Source organism: Schistocerca cancellata, chromosome 4 (genome assembly GCF_023864275.1).
Source record: "Schistocerca cancellata isolate TAMUIC-IGC-003103 chromosome 4, iqSchCanc2.1, whole genome shotgun sequence".
Classification (NCBI taxonomy): Eukaryota; Metazoa; Arthropoda; class Insecta; order Orthoptera; family Acrididae; genus Schistocerca; species Schistocerca cancellata.
Window position 1 is genome coordinate 554,046,380 of NC_064629.1, and position 16,916 is coordinate 554,063,295.

At 41.3% G+C, this 16,916-nt stretch overlaps 1 protein-coding gene across 1 annotated transcript in view; it reads left to right on the forward strand.

The window, feature by feature from the left end:
• Positions 1-478: 478 nt before the first annotated feature.
• The window catches only part of LOC126185204 (hemicentin-1-like), a 747,875-nt gene continuing 731,437 nt past the window's right edge, over positions 479-16,916 (forward strand). The window contains exon 1 of the mRNA XM_049928085.1: positions 479-1,142. Within this exon, the coding sequence (XP_049784042.1) occupies positions 1,042-1,142 (101 nt within the window). The 5' untranslated portion in view covers positions 479-1,041. The remainder of the gene's footprint in view (positions 1,143-16,916) is intronic.

The window sequence follows — 16,916 nt, forward strand, 5'->3', positions numbered from 1 at the left end:
CCCCCCCCTCCCCCTAAATCCGGGACTGGAATATGAAAATCTGAAAATCTCACACATGGTTTTTGAAGGCGTTGCGGGTTGCTTAAAAACCCATAGGTAGGGACAGCTGAATCACCCTGTATGGTTCTAAAGATGGACCAACACGGTATTAATCAGGTGTTCATAAATGATTAGGCCTGTCTGTATCAATATCTATGGAATACGACTTCTATCTTCCCTGTCCTGAGTTTCTGAGCCTCCCCGCCACGACCATTAGACATATTTAAATTTATTGACCGTGCATTTTTTTGTTGGTACTTGGAAAAGGGCCGTGGGAAAATTGGGAAGGCGCGCTGTGCCGCTTTGTTGTGCTTGGCGCGTTTTGCAGTGCACGGCGCGACGTTTTTTTACAGCGCCGTGGTGACCCCGTGGTGGGGGCAATGCTGTCGGCGCGTCTGCGTTCGCGGCTGGAGCCCGTCAGTGCACGCAGACATGTCGCCGCGGGCGCTACTGCTGCTGCCGCTGCTGTGCCTCGCGCTGGGGCACGCACAAGAGCCACAACCGCCCGAAGAGGGTTTCCTACCAGCCACAGAGCCGCCCGGCTGCGACGCCAGCGTAGGCTGCCTCGGCACCGATGACGAACAGGGCTACACGACGGAGACCGACCAGGAAGTTGCCACAACCATTGTGGAACACCCAGACAACGACACGTCACTGCCAGGGTGGACCGACACAGCGGCTCCACAGATCGACAGCGGGGACCACGACTGCTCCGAAAACCCAAATGGCACCGAATCGTTCCACTGTGGCCCTCTGGTACCACAACAGCTTCAGCTGGCGGAAACAGCAGGCCAGACACTTGAGCCCACAGTTACCGCCTCTGAACTACAAACTACTACTCAGCACACAGTCAGCTCTCGCGGAAATGAGTCCACTGAGCGAAACGCGACCACAGAGGAAATCTATAGCGAGGCCGCGACGACCGAACTAAACGTCGCTCCCGTAATTCCTGAGGAATGGCCGTGGGAGTTGGGAGATGGTGTGGACGGTGGCACCCAAGTGATGAGCGACGACGCCAACTACGGGAAAGAAGGCTTGCCCCTGCCACCCTACTTCGCTGGGGGCGATGCCGCGTCTAGAGACCACGACCGAGATCCTACCAGGTAAGCTTCTCGTTCAACTAATGGGTCTGACATTTTCTACTTCGCAGCTTTAGTTCCACCTTGAGTATGGGTATTATGTTTCCAGTATACCATTACTGAGAGCCAGTGTGTGCCAATACAGACACATACTCAAAAAGGAGACCAAAATATTTGTTCGTGTTATAACAATTTCCTGTTAAATAGTACACATGAAAACAGCTACTTTTTTATCTTGTAGTAATTCCATTTGCTCCTAAAATTTACTATACGTAACTTCTTGCATTTTTTTCCATGACCAGTTTCATCAAAAATACTGCATCCACTGTCGATCTTCCTCAAAGGAAACCCATTTGTTCTTCACTTACTTAATAAAATCTATTATATTACTTTTAGGATCCTGAAATGTGGATTGCAAGTAATAACAGTGTGTTTATTAAGTAAAGAACAAATGGGTGAAAATTTCTTCTAAATAAAATAGTCCAAGACTACAGTATGGACTACATCCACAAAGAAAACTAAAATATCGGCTTTTGTAGTAAGGAACCACGTAAGGACGAAAATAGTTGTGGACAGTACAATTGTAGAACAGGTCACTCATGTCAGTTATCTGGGATGTGGAACCAAAACACATGTGGAGCAAAAAACAGATTAAACAAGACACAAAAAATAACACGAATAAAGTGTTATGAGTAATTGACGTTCTGACACTGTTCTAACCAAGTAAGTCGTCGGTTACTTACAAGCGACGAGAAAGTAACATCCAGGCAACTGAAATGTGCCTTCTTAGGGCTGTGAAAGCCAGTGCCAGAGTAGACAGGTTAAGAAACATATTTAACGTAAGAAACAAAGTACAACACAAGACAAGAAAATGGAGTAAACATCTCGACAGGCAGACTACCTTACCCCATAAGAAATTACTATCTGGTAGGTCAAAGAAAATTTCGTAGGCCAAAGAAGTCTAGAAAGGCCAAGGAAACAATGGACACTGTAAAAGACAAAGACGTGCAGAAAAAGAAGACGCAGTACATACTGTACATTAAAAGTTTATATACAGTAAATTATGGTTTCTTCGTGGAGAAAATCTGATATTGATTTTTGTAATATCTTTTTCAGCAGCAAATATTCGACAAATTCTTTTCATTTAGCCCATTGGTTTTTCATTTTGTTATTCGAATCACCATCTAAATATCTGCGCATACCTACCACGACGTTCTGAACTTCTGATGTTGTGGTTACAGGACCTGTAATGTTGATTTCACTGACAATTTCGTCGTCATCATCTACATAGTTGCGATGTTTTGATCTCTGAACAATCACCAAAATGTCTTCGATTATCATAATTGGAGCTGTATACAGAACTTCATCGACTGCAACAAATTCATCTGGAGATACTACAGGACAGTAAATTACTGTGGAGTCTTCCATGACTTTGGTACAAAATTTTCTGATTTCGATAAACCTATCACTGATTCCGAAAAATGATGGCAGTGCTCTGACAATGGCAGCACACAAAGAAAAGTAGCAATCATTGTCTTTCTTCGTTCGACAAAAAATATAAATCAATAAATTTGGGTGACGTCGCAAATGCAGAAAGCACGTATGTATGATCGTCCGAGAAGCGAGATCTATGCGTCCTAAACTATTTTTATTTCTTGTTAAAGAACAAAAATGTATGATATTGAATAGCATTTCGTTAGGAACGCAGAATTATTTCATGTTAGCCGATTTTTCGTTTTGAGCGTTTTCTTGTTACACGTGCTTCACTGTAACTAGAAGTAACAGAAAAAAGTATATATGCAGAGTGTTTCTGGGGACTCGTAAATATTTTTGTAGGTGATACGTGGTGATATAGACTAATTCGAATAAAACATTTCATATAACATGTGTCCAGTTTTTATTGGTTATAGAGATGCGGTTATTAGGATGTAATCCAAACAAATACTCTCAAAAGGTGCTAAGCAAAATCAGATGATTAAGTTCAGAGTTGATTTTCATAAATTCCAATTCATACTTTCATGTAATTTCGAAGTTTCTTGACGACACCGAGTGTAGCTTTTAAGAGTTCATCTTTGTGTCCTTTTATTTGGGCAGCACAATTCATGATCCGAACGCTCAGTTCATCTTTTGTGCTGAACTTTTAATATTTTCCGTATTGTAACTCAACAATGTTTTACAGAATAATTTTCTGGGGTAACTCATCACTTAGAAATAATGTACTGATTGCACAAAAGCGAGCAGTTCACACATGGACGCCATGTAGGTAGCTTTTCAAGGAGCTAGGCATTTTAACAGCACTATCAAATACATACATTCGCTAATGAAATTCGTCATAGATAATCGTGCCCAATTTGAGAAGAACATTGATACTCATACCTACAACACTAGAGGGAAAAATGGCCTTTACTACCCATTGTTAAACCTGTCAGGGACTCAGAAAGGGGTTCAATATGCAGCAGCAAAAATTTTTATCATTTGCCCAGAAACATCAAATGTCTGACAGGCAGTGAAGCAAAATTGTCCTGGACAATTCCTGCGAATTTCTATTGAAAAACTGGTGTCCTGTAAACAAAACTATTTCTTAGATGTTTTTGCGTGAGTAGGACTAAAAAACAATGTGTTCATTAACACTAAACTTGTATACATATCCTGTAAATTGACTATCCGTATCATTTCGATAAATGAATTTATCAGATGATCTAGGGAACAAGTACTTAATTAACTGACTTGGTTCTATTAGACATAGTACGCCTTTGTCTTCTTCCAACCATTAAAGGAAAATTACGGTGCACGGTCAAGATTCCACAACATGCTACAGCTTGGCATTTCTCGCATAAACAAATTATTGCCAGAGGAGAAATGATAGAACAGTGGCGGATAAAATACTTGGTCCGACTGAGAACTGAATTTAAGACGTTAGATATTGTTGTTCGTAATTTACCCGTATATCCACTGGCGGAGAAAACTTAAGGACGAAAGTAATTTTCGCATGATATTGCACTGCCAAGTAACATAGTTCGATGAAACTTGGACCACACATAGAAAGAACTGTTACAGCGTAATAGAGAATGTAGCTGAAGGAAATACGCAATGAGACAAAGAGAACTGACACTTTTATTCGAATACAGGAATGACACTGAAGTCACCGCGATTTCTCACGCTCCCCTGGAATTGCAAAAGGTGGGACATGGTTTTAATAGGATGAGTATCACCACGGACAGCAGTGCATGCTCTTCAACGTCTAAATGGAGCGTGTGCACGCCTCGACAAAGCGTCCCATGCGTGCTCGGTGGCATTTGACTCGAGGGAATGGGCAGGCCAGTCCATTCACCGAATATCCTCTCGTTCCAAGAGCTACTTCACCTGTGCAGTTCGATGCGGTCGTGCACTGTAATCTACAAAAATAAATTCAGGGCCGAATGCAATCCCGAAAAGTTGCTGGGCGCTTTAGATAGCCTCATATGGCGAGGGGAGTGTACACGTAATGCACGAAGGATCATTATGGAGCGTGATCGTTTTGGTGGTCCCGGTATTTTGATGTGGCTAGCCATAATGTTGCATGAAAATAATGGCCTCCATATCTTTGAACACGGTATAATCACCGGTCAACGTTATTGTGACACTATACTTCTTCCCCATGAGAGTCTTTTCAGGGTTGCCTTGCCCGCATCTCGTGGTCGTGCGGTAGCGTTCTCGCTTCCCACGCCCGGGTTCCCGGGTTCGATTCCCGGCGGGGTCAGGGATTTTCTCTGCCTCGTGATGGCTGGGTGTTGTGTGCTGTCCTTAGGTTAGTTAGGTTTAAGTAGTTCTAAGTTCTAGGGGACTGATGACCATAGATGTTAAGTCCCATAGTGCTCAGAGCCAGGGTTGCCTTAGACCCTGACTTCATTTTTATGGATGACAATGCGCAACCGCTTCGAACTACGCAGGTGTATGACTTCTTGGAACAAGGGGATATTCGGCTAATGCACTGGCAGACCCGTTCCCCCGATTTAAATCTCATCAAGCACTTGTGGAATGCGTGGAGAGACGTATTAAAGCACGTCCACACGCACCGGCCATCAGAACTGCAGTTGTCTCTAGTGGAGGAATCAGGGCCCTATTTTGTAACTTTCGGTCCTCACCTAATCCTTCAAAATTTTCCACACAGTTTCGAAGGGATGTTGCTCCGCAGTCTTTTACGACGGGAGGTTTCCTATGCTGATCCCTGCCAGTTGTCAGCCAAGTTATCGCATATGACAGTGGGTCGAATTCCGAAAGAGGAGGGCCAGTTAAATTAATGAACATTGTATCAGACACATGATCCACCAAACAAGGCATTTCTTGAAGGTGTTACAATCTGACTCATGGAGCTAAATGAGCTGTCACACTCAGCTGTTAATATAACAATTATGTGTGAAGCAGAAAGCAATGGCAGTAGATCACGAGGCTTCCTTTCAATATTTCTATATTTTTTATACTCCTTGAAAGCGTTTGAAGTTTTCCTGTTATCTGAAATTCCAAATTGTTTTTCCATGCATTGTATCTACCTTCTCGGGCCCATCAGGTGGATTTAATACTGTTAGATAACAGGTGGCAGTTATAAGAGACGAGGGGCATGAAAGGGAAGCAGTGGTTGGGAAGGGAGTGAGACAGGGTTGTAGCCTATCCCCGATGTTATTCCATATGTATATTGAGCAAGCAATAAAGGAAACAAAAGAAAAATTCGGAGTAGGAATTAAAATCCATGGAGAAGAAATAAAAACTTTGAGGTTCGCCGATGACATTGTAATTCTTTCAGAGACAGCAAAGGACCAGGAAGAGCAGTTGAACGGAATGGACAGTGTCTTGAAAGGAGGATATAAGATGAACATCAACAAAAGGAAAACGAGGATAATGGAATGTAGTCGAATTAAATCGGGTGATGCTGCGGGAATTAGATTAGGAAATGAGACGCTTAAAGTAATAAATGAGTTTTTCTATTGGGGAGCAAAATAACTCACGATGGTCGAAGTAGAGAGGATATAAAATGTAAGCTGGCAATGGCAAGGAAAGCGTTTCTGAAGAAGAGAAATTTGTTAACATCGAGTACAGATTTAAGTGTCATGAAGTCGTTTCTGAATGTTTGTATGGAGTGTAGCCATATATCGAATTGAAACGTGGACGATAAATAGTTTAGACAAGAAGAGAATAGAAGCTTTCGAAATGTGGTGCTACAGAAGAAAGCTGAAGTTTAGAAGGGTAGATCACATAACTAACGAGGAAGTATTGAACAGAATAGGGGAGAAGAGAAATTTGTGGCACAACTTAACTAGAAGAAGGGATCGGTTGGTAGGACATATTCTGAGGCATCAAGGGATCACAAATTTAGTATTGGAGGGCAGCGTGGAGGGTAAAAATCGTAGAGGGAGACCAAGAGATGAATACACTAAGCAGATTCAGAAGGATGTAGGTTGCAGTAGGTACTGGGAGATAAGAAGCTTGCACAGGATAGAGTAGCATGGAGAGCTGCATCAAACCAGTCTCTGAACTGAAGACCACAACAACAACAACAACAGATAACAGAGGATCTCATTATAGCTACTACTACAGAATGTTTCAAGATCAATACAAAGATTTTAAAGATTTTTAGAATTTATCACATTAAGCTTATAGTTATAAACATCACATCAAATGAAAGAACTGTTCAGACCTTTGGGCAAAGGGAAGAGTATGGAACACCCAAGAGAGAATGAAGAACGTGCTCACACGTAGTCCCAAGAAATCATTTCGGAAGGCTAGTCATGAAATAGCAAATCCAATGTCATCTGTAAGGAGACTTTTAAAGACGCACTTACAACTACGTCCTTATAGTTTGCAGTTGTTAAAACGCTAAAGCCTTCAGATTACGGTTTATGCGCCGACTTCGCAAACGAAATGACGATGAAGATTGGCTGGATCGCGTCGCCTTCAGTGATGAATCGACATTTCACCTAAGTGTAAATGTGAACACACATAATGCGCACATCTGGTGGTCAGAAAATCCCCGCGAGATAGTACAGCTGCGACGAGACTCCCCTAAACTGATTTTTTTTGTGCCGTATCCCGGCGGAAAGTTTATGAGCCTTTCTTTTTCGGGGAAGCAACTGTAATCGGTGCCTCATTTTCGTGAAGCGTTATAACTATGGCTCTTTCCTCAATTGGAAGGAGCTGAACCACAGAACTTTATCTGGCAGTAAGTTGGGCGCCGCCTCATTGGCATAACTCAGTACGCAAGTGGTTAAAGACGGGCCCAACCGCTGGATTCGTTGCAAGGCAGCGGATGACATAGCTTGTTTTGTATGGCCTCCACGTTTACAAAAATGGTTCAAATGGCTCTAAGCACTATGGGACTTAACATCTATGGTCATCAGTCCCCTAGAACTTAGAACTACTTAAACCTAACTAACCTAAGGACAGCACACAACACCCAGCCATCACGAGACAGAGAAAATCCCTGACCCCGCGGGGAATCGAACCCGGAAACCCAGGCGTGGGAAGCGAGAACGCTACCGCACGACCACGAGATGCGGGCCACGTTTACACCCAACCACCGAGTTTAGAACAGGATTTTTGCAACAATCACTGCAGACACTCAAATCAAAGGTTTGGGAAGAACTCCCTTATCGACTCGATATGTGACGAATGGTGCTCGCATTAAACACTTGTAAGAAAAACTGTTTGAGTTGCTCTATCATTTGATGTTTTGTTTGTAATTCCAGGTTGACCGTAATAAATGCTACAAAGCCTGAAAACCAGTATAATGGTGCTCACATTGAACACTTGTAAGAAAAACTGTTTGAGTTGCTCTTTCATTTGATGTTTTATTTGTAATTCCAGACTGACCGTAATAAATGCTACAAAGCCTGAAAACCAGTATACTGAATTTGAAATACCCTGTATTTTAGAAATCTTGAATCATTCCAATGTAAGAAAACTAAGTAATTAACAATCTTCATTCTAAATTGGCAGCAGGACTACTGTAAAACTGTCCTGCATGAATCATTCTTCTTTTATTGGATCCTGACAGTTACACGGATTTGAATTTGCTTAATTTAGTCATACCGTTAGCTACTTTGGCATAATGGCCAGGATTTTGCAGCAATGTCTGTAATACTCTAGCAGTTATTTTTATCAGTTTATGTGCTGCTGACAGTGTCAAATCAAATGGTTCTGAGCACTTTGGGACTTAACATCTGAGGTCATCAGTCCCCTAGAACTTAGAACTACCTAAACCTAACTAACTTAAGGACAACACACACAGCCATGCCTGAGGCAGGATTCGAACCTGCTGCCGTAGCGGTCGCGCGGTTCCAGATTGAAGCGCCTAGAACCGCTCGGCCACTCCGGCCGACTTGGTAGTGTCATTTCCGTCTTTTGAAGAGCCCAAGGACATCCTAAATATTTCCGTAATCCAGAATATCTCAGCCATGTCCAAATGGGGACTTAAATTCTCAAAGTTTTCACATATAGCTTGCAGTTGCTTTAATCGATGAAACCCCACCGAGTTGCGAAAGTGTTACCAATATAGAACATTCGTTTCCCCGAAACTTTTGCACAGGTGTTTAGGTGTCTGTGGTTCTTGGGTGACTGATGTATAGACCATACAGTTTTTCTACAAATGTCTGAGAGTAATTTATTCCACGGATTTCTATGATGGAATCATTAACAGCTAACTCTAGTCTATGGTTGCTGCAATGCCAGATTATGATAGAGGGAAATAAATTTTCAGGTTGTGCTCCTATACCACTATTTCTGCCTATAACTGTTGGGGCATCTTAACATGAAAAACATATAAGTTTTTTTCAGAAGAACAACAGTAATACTATAAGCTAGTTCAGTCATATCTAAAAACATAGTTTGCTAACTGTCAGTGTCCTCCATAGGAAATTTAAACCCCACAACTTGCATCTGCTTTTTGCTTAGTGTGATAGATTCATCTATTAATGTACTCATTTTCTGTTTGTTTTCTACAATATGTTTCACGGTTCTTTCACGGATACTTTTTGCGATATGAGATGTGATCACCGCAACAGATATTTGTGTCAAGGATTCTTCCCACTGTTAAGAGCTTGGAGATGCATATTAACTGGCATATCAGTGTAAGGTCTCTGATATTTTGAAGTTTTGCAAGCAGTTGTAAAAACACGATCAGGCATTTCAATTTTTTTCTTATTGCACTGTTATAAATACTTGTCCTAAGTATTGCTTTTTATCTAATTCCACTTGTTCTGACCCAGAAATGTTTGATTTACTTAATTTATGTTCACGAATTTTTTCCTCAAACTCTGTTTTGAGCTCTTTTATCACTTCCATAGAAATTTATTTTTCCATGCACCAATTCCTGCGAAATGTGAGGTCCCTGGGGCTTTTTGGGAATAAAACTTGCTTGTAAACATATCTTAAATTTAACTTAACTTTATTAATAATAATCGATGCATTCTCATTGCTAAAATAATTCCGCTAAGCTGAGGTCCAGCAGCAAGGCAGAAGAGTGGTGTCATTGAATGAATCCATTACCCAGTGTATTGTAGAGCCTGAGGTGTACTCCTCTACTGTTCACTGCACTTTCGGCACTATCACTAGCTTCACGCGAAATTTTTGCAATATTACTTTCACCTTCACCGGTTTCACCACATTTATTTTGTCATAACCACAGTAGTAAATTCAGTTTGCATCATGATCACATTCATAACATCTGATTCCCAACAAGTCATAGTACCTACTGCTATTGCAATCGAGATCGTGTTCCAAATGCAATCTAACTCTAGATGCAACGAGTCTTGTTAACATAAAATATAACGTCAGACGAACTAAGTCATTGTTGAAGCACATTTTTCTTTGTAATCCTTCGTATCGTGCGGCAATATTATCATCTCCCCCATAATTAGGTTTATCGTATGAGATTATTTTCTATTACCTTACCAATTCAATAAATTTATAGAATTTATAAACAACTATAGGATTGGTATTTTATGAGCCGATCCATACTGCTATAAATCTGCAGGTTTTAGGACTTCCGGTACTCTATTCGGGCAATTCTGTAACTACCGGTACTGAATGACGGTGGCTATCCATCTAAAGCCCTGGGAGGGATAGCACGCCCTACCACAAGAACTGCTTACCAACCTTGTAGCGACCATGGGAACACGTTGCAAAGCATGCATTGCCGTCTGTGGTGATCACTCTCCCTATTGAGAGTCATGTCTTGCTTTTTCTAATATGCGGGGGACCATCATAAATGGCGGTGACTTCAGTGTAATTATCGTCTTTGAATGAAAGTGTAATTTCTGTTCGTCTCTTTGTGTATTTCTTTCAGTTATCTTCTGTACTATAGTGTAGCAGTTCTTTCTATGTATGGTCCAAGTTTCAATGAGTTACGTTACTTGGCAGTGGCACATCGTATGAAAGTTACTTTCGTCCTTAAGTATTGCACACTTATATATAGTGTTCAAAACCCCTATGTAATTTGGAACTATAGGATTGGTACCAACCATCATAAAAGGCGGCGGGGAGTATTGTATTATCAGTAGAAAAAAGGTAACTGCAGAATGGTTGGTTGGTTTGTGGGATTGAAGGGACCAGACTGCTACGGTCATCGGTTCCAACTGCAGAATGGGTCGGTCAGGAGAGTTCAGAGTCTTTGAACTTGGAATAGTTATTGGATGTCACCTGAGTAACAGATCTGTCGGGGACATTTCAATCCATCTAAAGCTACCCAAGTCGACAGATAGTGAAGTGAGAGTGACAAGAATAGTGTGCAGTGATCGAGCACCTACTTTGAGAAACTCTTGAATTGTGAACCCATCCTTGAAAAAGTTGAATCCATCCCAAATAACCATGAGAAACAGGAATTCAGAACCACCAACGACCGAAGAACTACAGAAGGTCATTTCAGTGCTTAAAAACAGCAAATCGTCCGGAGAAAACCAAACAGTGGAATCGTCGGGAGAAAACTAAACAGTGTCCGAAGTATGGAAAAAAGCTGACAAAAATGCAGTTACATCCCTTCAGTGTGTTTTCGATAAAATCTGGAAAGAAGAAGAGATCCCCACAGAATGAAGAACAGCTCTAATCCATCCTATCCACAAGAAAGGTTTGAAGACAGACCCCAACAATTACAGAGAAACATCGCTGCTGGATATAACATACAAGATTCTTTCTAAAGTCCTTTTGAACAGGGCAGAGCCGCAATTTGACCCGCAAACCGGGGAATACCAGGGAGGTTTTATAAAGGGTGGATCATGTTCGAAACAAAAAATACTATACCTCAAAAACATCATGGCATACCAAGAACCAAGGACAAAGACATACGTAATCTCCTTCATTGATTTAAAAAAAAAAAGCATATGATACGACTGATAGAGAATCTCTGTTATCAGTCCTGGAAGAAATGGGTTTGGATAACTAAACAACTAATATTGTAAAAGCGACCCTTACAAATACATTTTCGAAAGTTAAATTTATGGGCGAACTATCGCAATCCTTTGAAATAAAAATGGAAGTGCGACAGGGGGATGGGCTCTCGCCGTTGCTGTTCAATTGTGCGCTTGAGAAAGTAGTCAGAGAGTGGTATAAGACTGGGTTGCAAAAAGAAGAACCTTAAAGTAAATTGCATTGCTTTTGCAGATGATATGGCCCTGTTTGCTGAAACAATGGAAGAAGCACGGGAGAAAATCCTTGAACTAAAGAAACAAGCTGCTAAAATAGGTCTTCACATCTCCTTTGAAAAAACTAAGATATTGACAAATATCGAGCACTCATGTAAATACCTCAAAGTACAAGAACAAAAGATTGAAATAGTAAAAGAATTCAAATATCTCGGAGAATGGATTAGTTGGAATGCTGGGGAAAGCAAAGCAATGGAATCCAGAAAAAATAAACTTGAATTGGCCTTCCAACTAACAAAAAATCCCTTTCATGGGGGTCCAAAATTACACATTACAAGAAATTGATTAAGCCAGAAACACTGTGTGCAGCAGAAACACTAAATATGAATTTCAAAGGCCAAATGGAGAAACTTGAGCTAAAGGAAAGAAAAATTTTAAGAAAAATCATAGGACGAAAATTTCAAGACAATAAGGTTATATACATCAAAAATGAAACACTCTATAAGGAAACTGAAAACTTTCAGACAATGTGCGAAAAAGGAGGATAAATTTTTATGGTCATCTTCTCAGAATGAACTCCAACAGATTAACCAAACAAATCTTTGACTTTTTCCGTAACCACAAAACGAAACCCAACTGGTTTAAAGAAACTGAGAAAGACCTAGTAGAATTAAAGATTTCAGAAAATTCACTTATCGATCGAACAGCTGAATTAATTACTAAAGATGAAAGCATAAGGTTCCAAGACAACTCTACACAAAAGTCCAAACCCTTCATCTCGGAAGAAGAGAGGAAAAGAAGATAAGAAATAATGAAGAAATACTGGGCCCTAAGAAAAGAACAACGCATAAAGAAATGATTGATCCAGCGTACCCCAAAGAGGGTGAAACAAAAGAAGAAGAAGATCGAGCACCTTCTCGTAAGTTAGGCATTTTGTAGACTACGCCAGGTGATGCTTGAAGTGGTGTAAAGAACGACGCCACAGGACTATAGGTGACTGTAAACGAGTGATTTGGAGTGAAGAAGCACACTCTACCATGTGGCACTCAAATGGACAGATTTCAGTTTGGGGGATGCCTTGAGAACCTTACTCGCCGTCACGTGTGGTGGCAACAGTGAAGTCAGTTCAGACTGATGACTGTATCAGCATCACAATGCACCCTGTCGTAAAGCAACATCTGTGACATAATGGTTTGTGGGCAATCACATTGCTGAAACGGACTGGCGTGCTCGGAATACCGACCTGAACTCAACGGAACAACTTTGAGATGAATTAAAACGTTGATTTGGCTCCAGACTCCAGCGTCCAACATCACCCTCTTCTCTGGTTTCGGCTCTTGAGGAAGAATGGACGGGCATTCGGACATCTCATTGGAAGTGTCCGCAGAAGAGTTCAAGCCACCTTAAAGGTTAAGGGTGGACAAACCGTATATTTATGTCCACTAATATGTGTTCGAATACTTTTGATCAGATAGTGTACATAGGGTGGGCAAAATTAAACTGGCCTGGAAAATATTTACAATAACACTGACGTGGGAGTGACCCTTGTTATCGAACATAACCGTTCTTATTCGCCACACAGCCCGTTTTGTGACAATTTACTACTGAGATTTGTTCTGCAGACTTGACTGGAGGTTTTGTTACGACACTCCAAGTCTTAAACTGCACAAACAGTCCGCACGCGTTTTCCACGAATCGTGCTTCACTTAACACTCGACAATGAACACGCCCTGGTTTTTCGTGAGCACCATTGTGTGTTGATTTCAACTCCTTGCGCAACATGTTTGCTCTTTTCACTCACTCAGACGTAATGAAACAGCAAAATACTCAGGACAGAGCATGCCGGAGATGCGCATGTACAGAAATGTGACAGCAACCAAGTGATACATCGAAATCACAGTTTCCAGCGTTTTCTATGATGGACAGTTCTCCTATCCGATGACAAAAGTCAGTTCGCGTCAGTCATATACAGGGTGTTTCACAATTCGTGTTACACACTTCTAGAGATTGTAGGGGGGACTTAGTAGAGCAAGTTCTTACAGAGCGTCATAGTTGTAGACGCTGGCGCCTGTAGATGCATGTACATACAGGAGGATTAAATGATGATGTTGCAACTGTCAGGGATGATGAAGGAGGCTAAATGTATTAACCTGAGGTAAGGTTCCCTGTACCGCAAGCGAACGAATCGAAAGTTATAAGCGAAAACCGTTCTGATACCTCTGACTTTGATAATGATGTTTGGTTTGAGCGGCGCTCAACTGCGCGGTCATCAGCGTCCATACAAAGTCCCAATTTTTACACAGTCCAATTTTTTACTCAGTCCAATCTAGTCACAGTCACGAATGACGATAAAATGAGAAGGACAACACAAACACCCAGTTCCTAACCAGAAAAAATCCCCAACCCGGCCGGGAATCGAACCCTGGACCCCGTGATCCAGAGACCTCTGACAGTGAAATATATGTACTGGTACTGTAGTTGCTAAGGTTGTAGGGTAGGCAACTTCCAAAGGTGGTAATGTAGACCAAAACAAGAAGAAATGTCTAGTAAACATCGGCTCTAAGATGCATGTCTTAAGAGCTATGAGCACTTATTCGATAGAGGAGATGTGTTTCACACTAGCGAAGACGATCAAGTGCTCATAGCTCCTCATATATGCGTGTTAGAGCCCATGTTTACTGGACAGTTTTTCCTTGTTTTGGTTCATACTAACACCTCAGAAAGTTGCCTACCCTACAATCTCAGCAACAACAGTACCAGCAGATATATTCCACCGACAGAGGTATCAGAACGGTTTCCGCTTGTAACTTCGAACTCTCTCGTTTCCGTTACAGGGATCGTCACCTCAAATTGATACCTTTATCCTTCTCCAACATCTTAGAAAGTCTGTTACAGAATCACGGAATCACGTGTATATGCATACACTTTAGAGGCTCCTGCGCTTTTAACTTAGAAGTTCTGTAGCGTCGTTAGATAATGTCTCCGAACAAGGACTCCTATGTAAACCTTGATCTACTAAGTCCGCTCTACAATCTCTAGAATGGAGTAATATGCAGGGTGTATTATGAAACACCCTGCATAAAAGAAACACGGCTGTGGTGGAATATCGGGAAAGCGTGCTTTCCGACATGCTGCGACCATAATTTATGACTCAAAACAAGCAGTTTTGAAAGTACGTTCCTTTATTGTAGCGAAAAGTAACATTATGTGCTAAATAAAGTTGTTGGAGAGCAAACAATGTGAAATACGACAAAACTGGATAAAACGTTGGTGCAATGAAATCTGGTTGCTTTAGCTCCAAAATAAGGTTTGTCAGGCCCTTCCGTGTTGTCGATTTTTTTATATCTATTCATAATAGCTTCAACACGGAGGAAAAAAGGGAAAGGGGAAAAACTTAAAAGCAGTTGCAGAAAAAGAAGAAAAAAGTAATTTAGAGTATCGTTACGAGAAGAAGAGCAATGTAAATGGTATCAACGGCAGGTCCAAAGGAGAGGGACTGGTGAGGGAAGGATGCCATACATACTCTTATTTCCACGTGTAAACGCCCTCAGTCACAACGTCTGGAATCAAAAGACAATGACTTGTAACGGGCAGTGCATATTTTATTTGTTATTCTTCTATTGGTTACAAAGTGTTTTATTCAACGATAATCCTATAGGTATTGAAGGAATTGTTGGGCCATCATATGCTGACAATTACCTTTATTTCTTTATTATCGAGTTTTTCGCTTGTGTAGGGGCTTTCAAGCTGACGTGAGTACATTTCAAGTGTAGTGTAGGCGTATGATAGAAATAGAGTTGCCAACACTGCCAGTAGAAATCTTTACTGTATTGAAAGAAGCAATCAAGATGACCGTCTCCAAGCTTCCTTTGTCGTCTGTTTCACAATATCTTTGACTGTTTCCAGTAAGAAACTAGATGTTATGAATTATTTGTATTTCCTACCTATTGCCATGCTTCTTCATTTATGCAAATCTTTTACTGTCCTGTTTAATTCTTCCTTATGGAACTATATTAAAATTTACGATTTTGGCGCCCCCAAAATCCTACCGTGCTGGGCTGTCGCACGGTTCGCACCGGCTCGCCCCCGTGCCCCCTTCTTCCATTTGCCCTAGAGCCGGCGCTATGCAGACGATGGATAATGACACTAGATGCCGTCAAAATGTTTATGTGTTTTATATTTACAGAGACAGGGAAATGACGAGTCAAGATGCACGATTTATAGCCGTCTGAGTGGATGAAAACTTTCCTACATGGCAAACTGTCACAGGCAACTGCAATCAGAGGCTCATCACACGCACCTGCGTTCCAACGTTTAAATTTCTCCCGTAGCCTTTCGCTCTTACTTATTCTTTAATATGGAAATCTGTAGTTACTTCCGTGTTTTCTGGTTTATCCTTCTCTGGGTGCGGCAGTTGTAGCACTGTCGCTATTTCTAGTTGTGGAAGTATCACACTCTGGCGTGTGTAAAGAGCTAGATTCACATTCAGGTGGAGTACGGGTCGCCTTTCCGCCCAGCCACCCAGATTTCGGATTTCCGTGGGTTCTGAAAACAGCCGGAGTGAATCCTCTGAGAAGGGTATGCTCGATTTCCTGCCGAACATGAGCTCGTGTTTCATCTCTAATGACCTCGCTAGTTTTGGGAGGCTGGACCCTAAGACTCTTTTTGTTTCCTTTCAAACTGTAAAGACCTCCAAGTTCACAGTTATGCATTCGTTCCCTTGTTGTACCTTCCGCAACTGAGAATTCCTCAATGGTCAGTGGTACTGACCACCTGAAAAATGTTGCCTTACTAGATGACTTCACTGTTAAACTTGCTGTGTCATGTTTCGTTATTCGCCGCTTATACCCTCAGTTTTTATGTTATAAGCGCGTTATGTTTTCCAGTTATTTATAGTTGGGTTGTTTTGCTGTTATATTTTATTGTTTTTAACTAGCAAAGAACTTTCGCTAATTAAGGAGGTAGTGAATCATTAGTCGCCGAGATTATTTCTTCCGTCTCCGCATTGTTTTCAGATCACAAGAATGGACTGACGAGTCATTGAGGATACGGAAATACGAACGAACATCAGCAAACAGACAGTAAAATGTAACAATTTACGGTGTTTTGTCTGAATAAAACGAAGCGCTTATCATGTCGAATAAACACATTTCAATAGCTGCATACACAGTGCCATTATTAATGACCGAGT